The sequence below is a fragment of the Buteo buteo genome, chromosome 13 (assembly GCF_964188355.1).
Source record: "Buteo buteo chromosome 13, bButBut1.hap1.1, whole genome shotgun sequence".
NCBI classification, from domain to species: domain Eukaryota; kingdom Metazoa; phylum Chordata; class Aves; order Accipitriformes; family Accipitridae; genus Buteo; species Buteo buteo.
In genome coordinates this window covers 38418239-38430535 of record NC_134183.1, presented here as the reverse complement: position 1 = coordinate 38430535, position 12297 = coordinate 38418239, and the positions used below count along the sequence as shown (strand labels likewise).

The 12297-nt window shown below is 41.6% G+C and overlaps 1 protein-coding gene across 2 annotated transcripts in view; it reads right to left on the bottom strand.

The window, feature by feature from the left end:
* Positions 1-12297, bottom strand: part of MYO9A (myosin IXA) — a 191141-nt gene that overhangs the window by 57885 nt on the left and 120959 nt on the right. For both annotated transcript variants that reach the window (XM_075045734.1, XM_075045735.1), the window contains exon 11: positions 10601-10735. In XM_075045734.1, coding sequence (XP_074901835.1) covers positions 10601-10735 — 135 coding nt within the window. The remainder of the gene's footprint in view (positions 1-10600; positions 10736-12297) is intronic.

Below are 12297 nucleotides of genomic sequence, written 5' to 3'. Positions count from 1 at the left end.
TTTGTATTTGAATGTGCAGAGAAACAAGTCCTGTTATCATTAAGGGAGTGTTGAATCAGTTCTGTTATCAGGACTTTAAACAAACATGCTCTAATCCCCAGCAGAATTAAAGGTTTATACATCTTGAGTGGGAGAAAATATCCATGAGCCCAACAGCATCTTGGAGGTACTGGAAAACATCTCTACACATCCACATGCTCTACTATGAATTACACCATATCCAGCCATGGTCAACAGTAAGAAAACCCAAATGCTAAAAAGCATAATTAGAGAAGAAAGCATTAAATATGATTTTCAAGCTCACACTTATCTAGCGTATCATGCTCACTGGGGGCTATTGCTCCCCAAAATCATGTGGTAAAATTAAGAGGTGGTTGGAAGAAGAGATCAGGAGGTTGAAAAACTTAAGAGAAGAGGAACATGGGAACCCAGAGAAGAAATAAAATAGGAGACACGTGAAAAAAACACAAAATAAAAAACATAATAAGTTTCCCATCTGTCTTAAAGCACAAAACTGAGGGATTAGGAAATTCAAATCAAAAGACAGTGAAGATTCAGGCCTCAATACAAAGATGTGGGTTTTTCCATGATACATGAAAATTTGTTGCCCTATCACAGGATATGAAAGGTAAAAAAATTTGCCACAGTTTAGAGGTCTGGAGGGTGTTGGGCATCCGCCCACACAGCTTGCAAGCCAAGAGCCATGAAAATACCTCAGCATTTCAGTGCCCAGGAGGCAGATGTCGTATACCACAGGGATATTGCCATTACTCGCAGTGAAAATTGAGAAGCAGCCCCAAAAAATAACATTTAAAACCCCAAGATAGGGATGATGCTCTCGCCTCTTTCCTGGGGATTAGGCAAGGCTGATGGTAAAAAGAGGGGTAAAACGTAGCATACAGTGCTCTTTCAGCTTTTATCAAGTCCAACTAGGAAATTAAAGCATATTAGAAAGGAAATGGAAAACAAAATGGTTAATTGTTTGCATGGAACTGCATGCCAGGGAAATACGGCATTTTCTGTTTCCCGAAAGCATGGCAATCCTTGCTTCAGAAATGCTCAAGTAAATCACAAGAGCAAAGGAAAACCCTTATCAGCTCATTCACCTCCTCCCAGACGGAGCTAGATAAGCCCCAGGAGTTTATCTGCCCCAGCCTTTCATTATAGGAAAACCTTGTTTACACAATGAAAATTCCCCAAATAAAGTAGGAAATCAACTGAAAAATCCTTTTTTTTCCAGCGTAGCTCCACATGGGAGCAATTCTCCTTGTGTTCCCATTGTAAAAACTCATGCAATCCAGAGCCATATGCTTCAATGCGATTGATAGGCAGATACTTTTGGATGTCTAAATGTATATATTTTGCCTGAAAAATCCATGACTAAACAGAAGGGTGTGAAATTCCTCTCTTCTTGACTCTAACACTGTCTGCTTCAGCTTCAGGCAGCGTTTGCAAAGTGAGAAACTAGGAATTAAACCCCCTTCCATGTCTCTCTCCATTCCTAGCTGACTTCCCCAGCTTAAAATAATCTCAAAATATTCTTTAAAAAGTATTACAAGTCAATTTGACACCCACAAAAATACAAACCTTTGCAAATACAAGCTTAGAACCACTAAACCCAAGCATATAAATTGTTTCTCTCTTGATTGCTTACCCAGTAACAAGGTACCATCAACCTTGCAGGTGCTGATGGACAAAATATGAATAACGTCTCAAAAGCTCAGTTCAAAAAATTAGAAACAAAGCCACATTTTGCAAACTATATTCAAAACCTTCCAGGAAAGAACATAATATTTAATGTTTTAAAAATTACATTAAAATATGTCGTTGTTGTAAACTAAAGGAGCTAAACCTTGTAAAAGCTCCTTTCTGGATATGTCTGTATATGTATATATCCTAAAATCCATCTTGGAGAGCTTGGGAAAGCTTTTCCAAGGCTGGAAAAGGCAGAACGGCATGGGGAAATCTCTCCGTCCAGGAGAGATCCACCCAGGATCCATCCATCCATCCCATGGAGGATTAATTGCTTGTTCAGCAAACGCAGGTGGGCATCGTGAGGCCGTCCCAGCAGAATCATCCCCGCATAATTTGATAATTAAAATAAGCTTGATATGATAAATCCTTGAGTTGGCAAAACCTTATTATTAGAGAGTTCCCGAATGAACAAGACCAATGTCTGGTTTGGTGCCGGCGCTTATGTGCTGCAGACAACGCAGATGCCTCGAGTTCCCGACATCCCTCCAGAAGAGGATGCCAAGGCTGACAATGCCAACACTTTCATTTATGAATAAGGTTTTTTATGTTTGTTCTCACTTTAAGTAGAAAAGGAATTTATACATGCAGCCATATATATAAAAATATATTTATTTTTTTAATAATGCACCCACAGACACAGTATGTATAAATACGTATCCACATGCTCTACATCCACATGCTCTATAAACACACAATCTATAAAAAGGTTTATAAGCCACTCTATTTTAATGACACCGTCTGGCAATGCAGGGGTTCTGATAAACAGCTTTCCCCTGCATTTCTTCTACCACCTGGTTTTAAGTTGTAAACCACTTACGGAGCATTGGCAGACGGCTTTGAAGCAAAGGTGCTCCTTGAGATGGTCTCCTCCTTCCAGGTGACCATTTCAGCGGCTCCTCAGTGAACGGTAAGTGAATTTGGCTTTATTTTGAGGCTGATCCTTCGCCCACTGACAGTCTCCCATCTGCTTTATGTAAGCAGCCTGAGACTTTAGTTTATTGTAATTTGGATTGTCCATCATTAGAGAAAGTGTGGGGATTCAGCCCAGGGTTTTGTGCACATGGCTGTATGAGCTATGCTGGCTCTGCAGCATCCATCTCTGAACTCAGATCAGCTCCCTACGCTTCAGTGGCAACAGCAGGTTTCAGTCATAAATTATATTTTGCTCTCAAAATGGGGAAAATTGCTTTTGCATGATTCAGCTGGCAAAACACACCTTGCCACGATCCCGTTCACTCCCTTCACAGCAGCATCTTTCTTCCCAACCTGCTCTTACAACAGCCAGAAGTGTGAGCCTAAAGATACTGCATGATCAGCTGGCAGATTAATTTCTTGCTATCTAAAATAAATAGGAATAGAAATATCTATCTATCTATCTTAGTGCAGTCCTTGCAAGATGTATCAGGCTTAGACCACCTCCACAATGGTCATGGTCAACACCAGACTGGTCCTCCAGCCTAAATGTCTTCCCTTTTCAGTCCCCACTCCAAACTTGTGTCAATAAATACACCTGCTCCCGAATCCTCTCTCATTCATTCACACTTACAGTGGGCACACAGTACTCTCCATTATATATATAGTTGTCTTATGCTACCCATATAAAAACTTGTTGCCCTGCCAAACCAACTGTCCAGGCAGGAATTTTGCACATAATGAGTGGAAGAGCCACGGTCAGGATGGACCATCCAATTCTGCCTCAATATGACATTTTTTCAGATGGGCTGAAGTATTTTAGAGGCTTTTAGAGGTTTTTCGCTCACCTTCTTGCTTAAGAAGAAGGGAGCTCACATTGCACAATGCTGTCCTATGAAAATCCACCAACATGCGTTGAGGTCTTTTATTTTTAAAGAAAAGCTGTTGTTCACAAGTATTTTTTGCTGAAATAACAAAAGATTTTATCGTTATATCTTTGCCTAATTTAGCTCAAACGTACAGTACATGTGCAAGAATTTCCCCATTACTGTAGTTCTGGACTATGACCCAGGGCTTGGCCCTAAGGGACTAGTATAGAAGCATCCTAGATCACCCTAGAGCACACCTAGTGCTCTCCAAAGCAGGGTGTGCCCTGGGGTGCAGGAAGAAAATACTTTTTATACCATTAATAAATAAAAATTAGTGTTTATTTTATCTTCATCTCATCCTTTCTTAATTTCTAGGCGAGGGGGGCTTCATAATGTACATAATATTAATACATCTATGTAATTCGGAAATAAATATACATGTATTGGATTGCATCTCAGGAGCAGGTCCCAGAGGAAAGTCAGGCTCGGCATTCTCAGGACAAACCCAACCCCAAGGTGTATGTCTCCAGCTGGGTTAGAGTGACAGGACTGTCCCCTGGTACAGCCCGTACTCACACACATTTAGCCAATATATTTGAGTAGGAGCCACAATCAGCAGAAAACATCATCTAACTGGAAGAAGTCAAGGAACCAGCTCAGAGAAGAGGAAAGAGGGGCTCAAGAGATGACGTTGACTTGGGAGAGGGATAACGGCACCTGGAGGAAGGTATCTGCAACTTGGAGAGCTCCATCAAGGAGCGTGGGATGAGAGATGGAAGAGGGGATTTGAGTGGGAGAACCAAGGCGGTTTGGGGAGGACACGGCACTGATGCAATCAGAGGCCAGGGGTGCACTCAGATGCTGTGGGATGCTGTACAGGATGCCTGGTGACATTGCCCTTAGCTTGTCTGGCTCACAAAAACCATCAGCAAAGGCCAAGACATGGGGACAGAACTGAGATAATCTTTTTATCAACATAACCTTTGCTTTTGCGCTACAAGACAATTTCTAAAGCAGCCCGTGTTCCTAAGTCACTATTGCAAGACTGTCCCATGCAGGTGATGAGCAGAAGGGACTGTGACCATCATACTCCTCCTCCTCCCCAACAGCCACGTTTCCAACACACACAGGAACACCAAACGCTCTTCAGATCATCTGCGTCATAAACCACCTCCAACCCACTACTTCATTAAGGAAAGGACCGTATCAAACCCACCGACCAAAGGCCAGGCGCAGTATGAGGTGGTGACAACCACATGTTGAACCTGCCTGTTCATCTCACCAGCTTTTTGCCCAATTAATTCTTCTCTAGCACAAACATGTTTGGTTTTAATTAAAAAAAAAAAAAGCTTGGACCTTCTGTTGTCCATCTCCCAAATCAATTCTGCTTTTCCCTCTCTTTCTCCTAGGCAAAACATGAGCTTGAACCTTAAAATTACACATTACCCAACTTGCAAATAGGAGTTTTCAGTACATTTATCTCAAGAGTTTTATGCTATCAACCACAATTATGATATTTTCACAAAAGCTGGGCTTCACAGATACAGTAGTTCTCTGTACTGAGCTTAAATTAAAGGTCAGGGAATCAAATTAAAAAAACACCAAAGCAACCCAAACCTGTTTCTTTTGGATACCTAATTCTAATGTAGAAAAGATACAGAAAACCACCAAGTCTTTCACACCAGCACATCACACCAGGAAAGCTTTCTAGAGTATTTTCTAATGATATTTTATGCATGTTTTCTGATTTGCCTACCTAGGATGCCACTACACAGATTTAAGAATACTACTTAGGGGCAGTAGTAGGGGTTCATATATTATATATAGCAGGGAGGTTGGAACTACATTATCTTTAAGGTCCCTTCCAACTCAAACTATTCTATGATATTATAGTATATATACATAATGTAAGATACTATGATATTATATGTTATGAACGTTCATCATCTGGAAAAAAACCAAGAACAAGGGGGTGGGAAACAAAGCCCCCTCGGACCCAGCCCCGGCCATGCACCGCCCCAGGAGGGGAAGGACCCAAGTCAGTGCTTTGGGGGACTGATGATGACCACAGAGTCATGTTTTATTTCAATCCTATAGTTTGAAATCTTCCTATCCTAAAGATAACATTTAAACAACTCTAAGTATCCTTTTTTTGTTTAACATGAGTTACGTACGCTAAACATCCTTTTCTTTCCCCCAAATGTGAGTTACACATGATGGCAAATTGCCAAATAATAAATCAATAACTTGTGCAGCTTGTTATTTCTCCACATGTCATATGGCACACAGCTGACGGCAGCATTTTTTGGAGGGCATCTGCTCTCCCATCTCCAACGAAAACACAAATTTGAAGCGAGCCTCCCAGTCCTCAACAGTTGACTTATGATAGTTGGCTTTTGTCTTCAGAGGCAATAAAAAGGCATTCACACCTAACCAGAGTGATGAGATACAAAAAAAACCCCTTACTAGAAGGAAGGGAAAGAGTGCTCCAAGCAGTAGAAGAAAGACCCTTTTTCATAATTTATTTTTAATTTATTTATTTGAAATTTTCATTATTTTTTTTCTCTAAATGGCATGGAAGGCTGCTGGGAGACAGAGCAGCACAGCCTGAGAAACCCTGCATATCCAAGATGCTTTAAAATATCGCAGGCTTTGCAGTCATTTCTAAATGAACAGACTAAATACACCACCTATCACCGTGTCCTGTGACAAATCAATGCTTATTTTAATTAATTCACTCCCGCTGCGATGAACAAATTGTTATAATGTTCATCATTTAGTCCAGACTGTCAGATTTCTCCACCTATTACGCAGGACCAGTAAAACCTATACATCTTCCTAAGTATTTATGAAGCTTTAGATGGCTGAGCAAACATTTCATAGGACGTGTTATCTTTATGAAATTAAGTTTTTCTACCTGAGCAGGCTGAGGTTTGCTGGCTGGGACATCAAGCTCACCAGGGACCCCACCAGAAAACAGACTTTGCTCAACACCTGAGCTCATGCCAGTCGATTGTACTCCAAATAATATTTCTAATTTTTTTTTTTCAGTCTCAACCTCAGTTATTCATAATTTTTTTTTAAACAGTAAAAGGATGTCCTCGAAATGGAGCTTTGGCAGGTAACCAAAAGGTAGAAAATGGAGTAGAAAAGAACTTAAACAGCAATGCCTGTGGGATGGAAAGCTATGGGATGACTTCCCAACCTTTGTGAAGCATTAGCTGACAGGGAAAGGTGGGTGGGGGTAACTGAAAAGCCAAGCATTGGATGAGCCTGAGCAGGGATGAGGGAAGATTGGTGAGGTCAAAGATGACAAAGTTTGGAGAATGGGATATATAAAAACCTGTATTTCTGGCCCTCAAACTGTCAAAGATCTGGAAACTTGGAGGAAACTCATATCATGGGTGCTAAGTTACTGGTGACCTCCAAACTATATCTTCATAGACAGCAATTATTTCGTGCAATGCCCTAAATTGAAAAAACAAAACAAAACAAAACAAAACCCCACAGTAAGTTGCAATGCGAAAATGTTATTTTCCTCTCCCAGAAGCACCTGGGTGTTACCTGAACATCACGGCAGCTCTGGGCTTATCTGCTCTGCTTGAGGAGGACACAGGGATGGAGCAGCCGCTGGGGAACAGAGAACTGCCACCAAGATGTGATGCTCTGATAGCACCTAAAAAGTCCAAGAGGTATGAGGACATCTCACCTGAAGTCACCAGCCTGAGGGATGGATGAGACCATGCTGTCTGGAAGAGCTAAATGAGTCTGCACTTTGCGTGGAGCCTGGCGAAGGACACCCCATCCTCCTGCCGCCCAGAGCAAGCACTGCGTCAGGCAGCAGTTGCAGCCACCAGCTACAGCCCCTCATCCTACCTCCACCCCATATGCCTGTAACATACACGGTGAGGAGAAAACCACCCTTGCTACGTGGTGGGGCAGGCTGTATTTTAGTTAAGATTCCTGCAATAGCAATCCTTCTAGATTAAAAAATAGATAGTTACCAGTCTGAATCCAAGAGTTTGCCTATACAGATAGACCAGGATTTATGAGCTTGGGCTTTACCAGCTGGGTGGGGTTTGCCTTTCTTGTACTCTTCCATCATCTGCTAAAACATATTCCCATGTATCATGAATCATCAGTAAATCTTCCTTAGTGATCCAGAACAGTTGGTTTAACAAGAACGTGGTAAAGAAACATCAATAACTGTCTTTATCCAAGGCAGAACTCTAACATTTACCATTTTTTGTCTTTTCCTCCTATTTTACTATAAACAGTGGGCAGAGATGCATTATCCTTATTCCTCTTATTCCTCATGGTTGGCTCAAAAAGAGGAGGTTGCTCTTGCAAAGACCTTTGCAGGCTTTCGGTATGCAGCATGACAGCAGCTGTATTTATAGGAGGCATCAGGCTGAAGCCAGACTGCCCGAGGATGCCTCGGCTGGTTGTTTGTAAACCACTGGAAATAGCATTGTCTTCAGACAGAAGGTTTAAAAAAAGATTCGCAAGGCGCATCGTATTAGATTTCACAAAGAACAAAAAATAAAAGAAAGGTTAAAATAATCCCACGCTTCTGTTAGATGACTTTGTGGTAGGTATTTTGGTTTCCATAACATCAGCTGTATACCACAGTAACTATTACATCATGGCTAAATACCGTTCTTGCACACAAAATCAATTACAATTTTAAGAAAAACCATTAGCAAATACTTAAATTTGTCATATCTTTTAGCAGAAGTGTCCAACTATCTCAGCAATCTGTCTTTAGCCTCCTGCAAGCTTTGGAGATACAAGAAGCCTATCTCCGGATGCAGAGGAGGACCCTTCCATTTCAGATACTCATCACCAATAACCCCACTTGTTTTTCAGCCATCAAGACATCAAATAAACCCTTGTAAAGCCACAAATATCTCAGCTCAATCCACAATTCAAAGTAATATAACTATTTTGCCATCTTGAAACACAATATGAACTACCTAGTCTTCATTTGTAGACTGGCAACTATCACTAAAAAGCAGGTTAATCTTTGGGCCAGCTAGGAAGGAAGGATATTTTGAAGACCCAAGATCTGAATATGTATTATCAGTTTTCTTTCCATCAAATCCACTCCTCCACATGCAGCACATAACTCCAAGAAGAGGAAAAGTAAATGATTAAACCATACAAATAATTCACCCAAGAATTAGTGCTCATGCAGCTGTACAGCTTATTTATATTTATAGAAAGCAAACTACGTAGAGATGACCATATTTTCCACCAGCAGAGCTTGCAGTGCTCCAGCCCTAGATGGATGATGTGCTCTGGCATTAAGAATTGGAACAAGCCCTTTGCAATTGGATGCCTCCACAACTGCTCCTCTCATCCATACAGCAAATACTGAATTTAATGACTTCATGTGCTTGACAGATTTATAAGAGAAAGCTAATTAGGTCACTGGTTATAAGCTGGTCCAAGGAGAATTACAGATTGCTGCAATCAGGAGGTCTGCATATACCCTGGGCTTGGGGAGGAGCACTGACCTGCTAAGAAATCCCAGCCCAAGCACAGGAATTCCCTTACGGATGACAGCATCTCAGCTTGCTCCTGCAAAGCCGGCGGAGGCTGCCAAAACCCAAGTGCCCTGAAATCCCACCTCACTGACGTATCTCTCTCCAGCTTTCAGGAACGGTCCTCCCTCCCTAAGTCTCTTCTAGAAAGTGTGTCAGTTACCTTTATAGAAAAAAATAGCTATATTGGCTTTGCAATAGTCTTTTAGTTTGCCTTTTTATGGTGGATAGTGGTAAAAGAGACCTGTTCCTAGAAATACAGACCCTCTTGAGTAGGGTGCATCAACATACAAAGACCAGTTAAAAAACTGAAATAAAATGGGTTTGAGCAGTTCTGCTCCACCTTCTTGACCAAAAAAAAAGTGAGAGTTAACATAGAAGCATCAAAATCTAGAGCAAACATCCCCCAAATGATCCACTCGGGGCTATACTGCTTATTTTTGACCATCCTCATATTCAAGGAGATGCCTCTTTCTGACTTTTCAGATCTCATACAACACTGGAGAGGGCCAAAATGAAACTATCAGGGTTTATGGGAAGGGCTGGTTTAATTCTTTGATCTCAGCTGGACTCAGGCCGCAGAGCAGAGCTCATCAAATACTAGCTCTACCGAAACCAATGATAAGGAGGATTTCCCTTGACCTCACTCAAAGAAGAATTTCACCTGAAGGGAGGGCATGCAGACTGGCCTTAAAAAAACCCAAATGTTGAAGGTCTGTAACACATTTACTGTATTATACAGCCCAATTATATGTTGTGCATCCAAGAAACAACACGTACTTTAGCAGTTTTCTTGTCCTGCTTGTTGTTAGATAACAAATGATGTTTGGAGAAGCCTCCTCCCATTCTAATTAATAGACTATGTCATCTTGTCCTATATGTTACCTGCTAAATTATGGCCTATATTGTTGTTATCTCTCTTACAGTACATTAATTTGAGGCTGGAAAGCGACAGCCAGACTTAACAAACCTAAAGCAAAGCTTAAAGTTCAATCTTTCCTAATCTGCTGTGGCTATTGGAGGTCGTAAGGATCTCAAGCCTGACCTTGCAGAACATATATGAGAGTGACATTTCTCCTCCCACCCCACAAATTAACACGGGAAAGCAAAAAAACACTAGAAGATTAGGGTTGCATTTTCAACACTGATGCTGAAAAAATAACTTTTATGTGATATTAAATTACACAGTAGCAAGTCCAGGCAAAGGCAAGAAAGAAATTGCTTATGGATGAGCCCTCTAAGCATATGTCAAGGAGACAAAAGGGCAACAGTTAAAGTCTTCATGATGTTTGAGAATACTTGTATCCCAAAATGTTTATTTAAAACCAGCAAATCTCTGGCTGGATTTTATGTTACAGGTGGCAGCAAGTCATATGGTAAATTAGAAGTTAAATTTGAATAATTCAGTGTACGATCCTTAACATAAAGGAATTAAAGGGACAATTTAAGAACTTTATCAGTGCTACAAACTCATGTCAACACTCATTGGCATCAGAGAGTAAATACTTCCAGACCTACCTGTTCAAGTTTAAAGATGTGTTGGTTAAAGTAGTGCTGCAAGCGCTCGTTGGCAAAGTTAATGCAGAATTGCTCAAAACTATTATTTTCATAGTCTTCAAACCCAAAAATATCAAGTACTCCAATGGATAAAGTCTGCAAGAAAAGTAAGAATGAGGATTAGAATAAAATCACACAAAAGTAAATGGATTATTTGTACGCAGTACATAATCAAAAGCATACAAACAGAATTAAACATACTTAATAGCAGGATGTATTGTGTTTGTGTGGTGGGGTTTTGGTAGCAGGGGAGGGGCTGCAGGGGTGGCTCCTGTGAGAAGCTGCTAGAAGCTTCTCTGGCGCCAAGTTGGACCCGCCTCTGGCCAAGGCCGAGCCCACCAGCAACGGTGGTAGCGCCTCTGGGAGAACAGATTTAAGAGGGGGAAACCTGCAGCGGGGAAGGAGATTGGAATGTGAGAGAAACTCCTCTGCAGATACCGAGGTCAGTGAAGAAGGAGGAGGAAGAGGTGCGCTGGAGGAGGGGATGCCCCTGCAGCCCGTGGTGAGATGGCAGGCTGTCCCCCTGCAGCCCAGCGAGGAGCCCAGGCCAGAACAGGTGGATGCCCCCAAAGATGGCCATGATGCCATGGGAAAGCCCACGCTGGAGCAGTCTGTGCCTGAAGGACTGCAGCCCGTGGGAAGGACCCATGTTGGAGAAGTTTGTGGAGGGCTGTCTCCCATGGGAGGGACCCCACACCGGAGCAGGGACCCCAACCCCCATTCCCTGTCCCCCTGTGCCGCTGGGGGGAGGAGGTAGAGAAAATTGGGAGTGGAGTTGAGCCCGAGAAGGAGGGAGGGATAAGGGGAAAGGGTTTTGATATTTGGTTTTACTTCTCATTATTGTACTCTGACTTGATTGGTAACAAATTAAATTGATTTGGGTTTTTTTCCCCAAGCCAAGTCTCTTTTGCCTGTGACCATAAGTGGTGAGTGATCCTGCCCCGTCCTTGTCTCAATGCGTGAGCCTTTTGTTCTGTTTTCTCCTCCCCATCCCACTGCAGTGACAAGTGAGCAAGCAGCTTCCCAGTGCTTTGTTGCTGGCTGAGCTTAAACCACGACACAGGACTTTTAAATTTTACTGTAATTGTTGATATTATGCCATCTGGAAGACTTCACCTACATCAGAGAGACAACATGTAACTTTAACTATCCAGACAGATGGCTTTTTTCTAAAAAGAAAAGAAAAAGTCCTTTTAAAGTTGTTTCTTGGTTTGGTTTTTTTTTTTTTTTTATTTATAGACAAATTAGCATCTTTGAAGAAATCTGAACCCAGATCCAAGTTACTCTGTTGGATCTAAGACAGTATTTATCTTTGAGGGAGAAACAGGGATAGGGTTGGGGAAAAAAAGACTTAAGTCGTGAAGACTGTCCACAGAATCATGCCTACAAGGTGAATAGAGGGTGTCTAAGCAAACATGCTCCAGTTGGAAGCCTTCTGAAGAAACACCTGCATGGCAGGGGTTTGCACAGAAATAATCCATTGCAACAAAGGAAAATAAGTCTGGTCAGAATTAAAATAGTGTCAAATATAAAATATCCACCTTGCATATCAGATGAATGTCTCCTACTGAGAAATGTAACCCAGACAGACTGATTTTTTGAAACATTGAGTCGTTCTCGCCTTACTGAAGGGGATGTACAGTAATGCAAAAAATAGT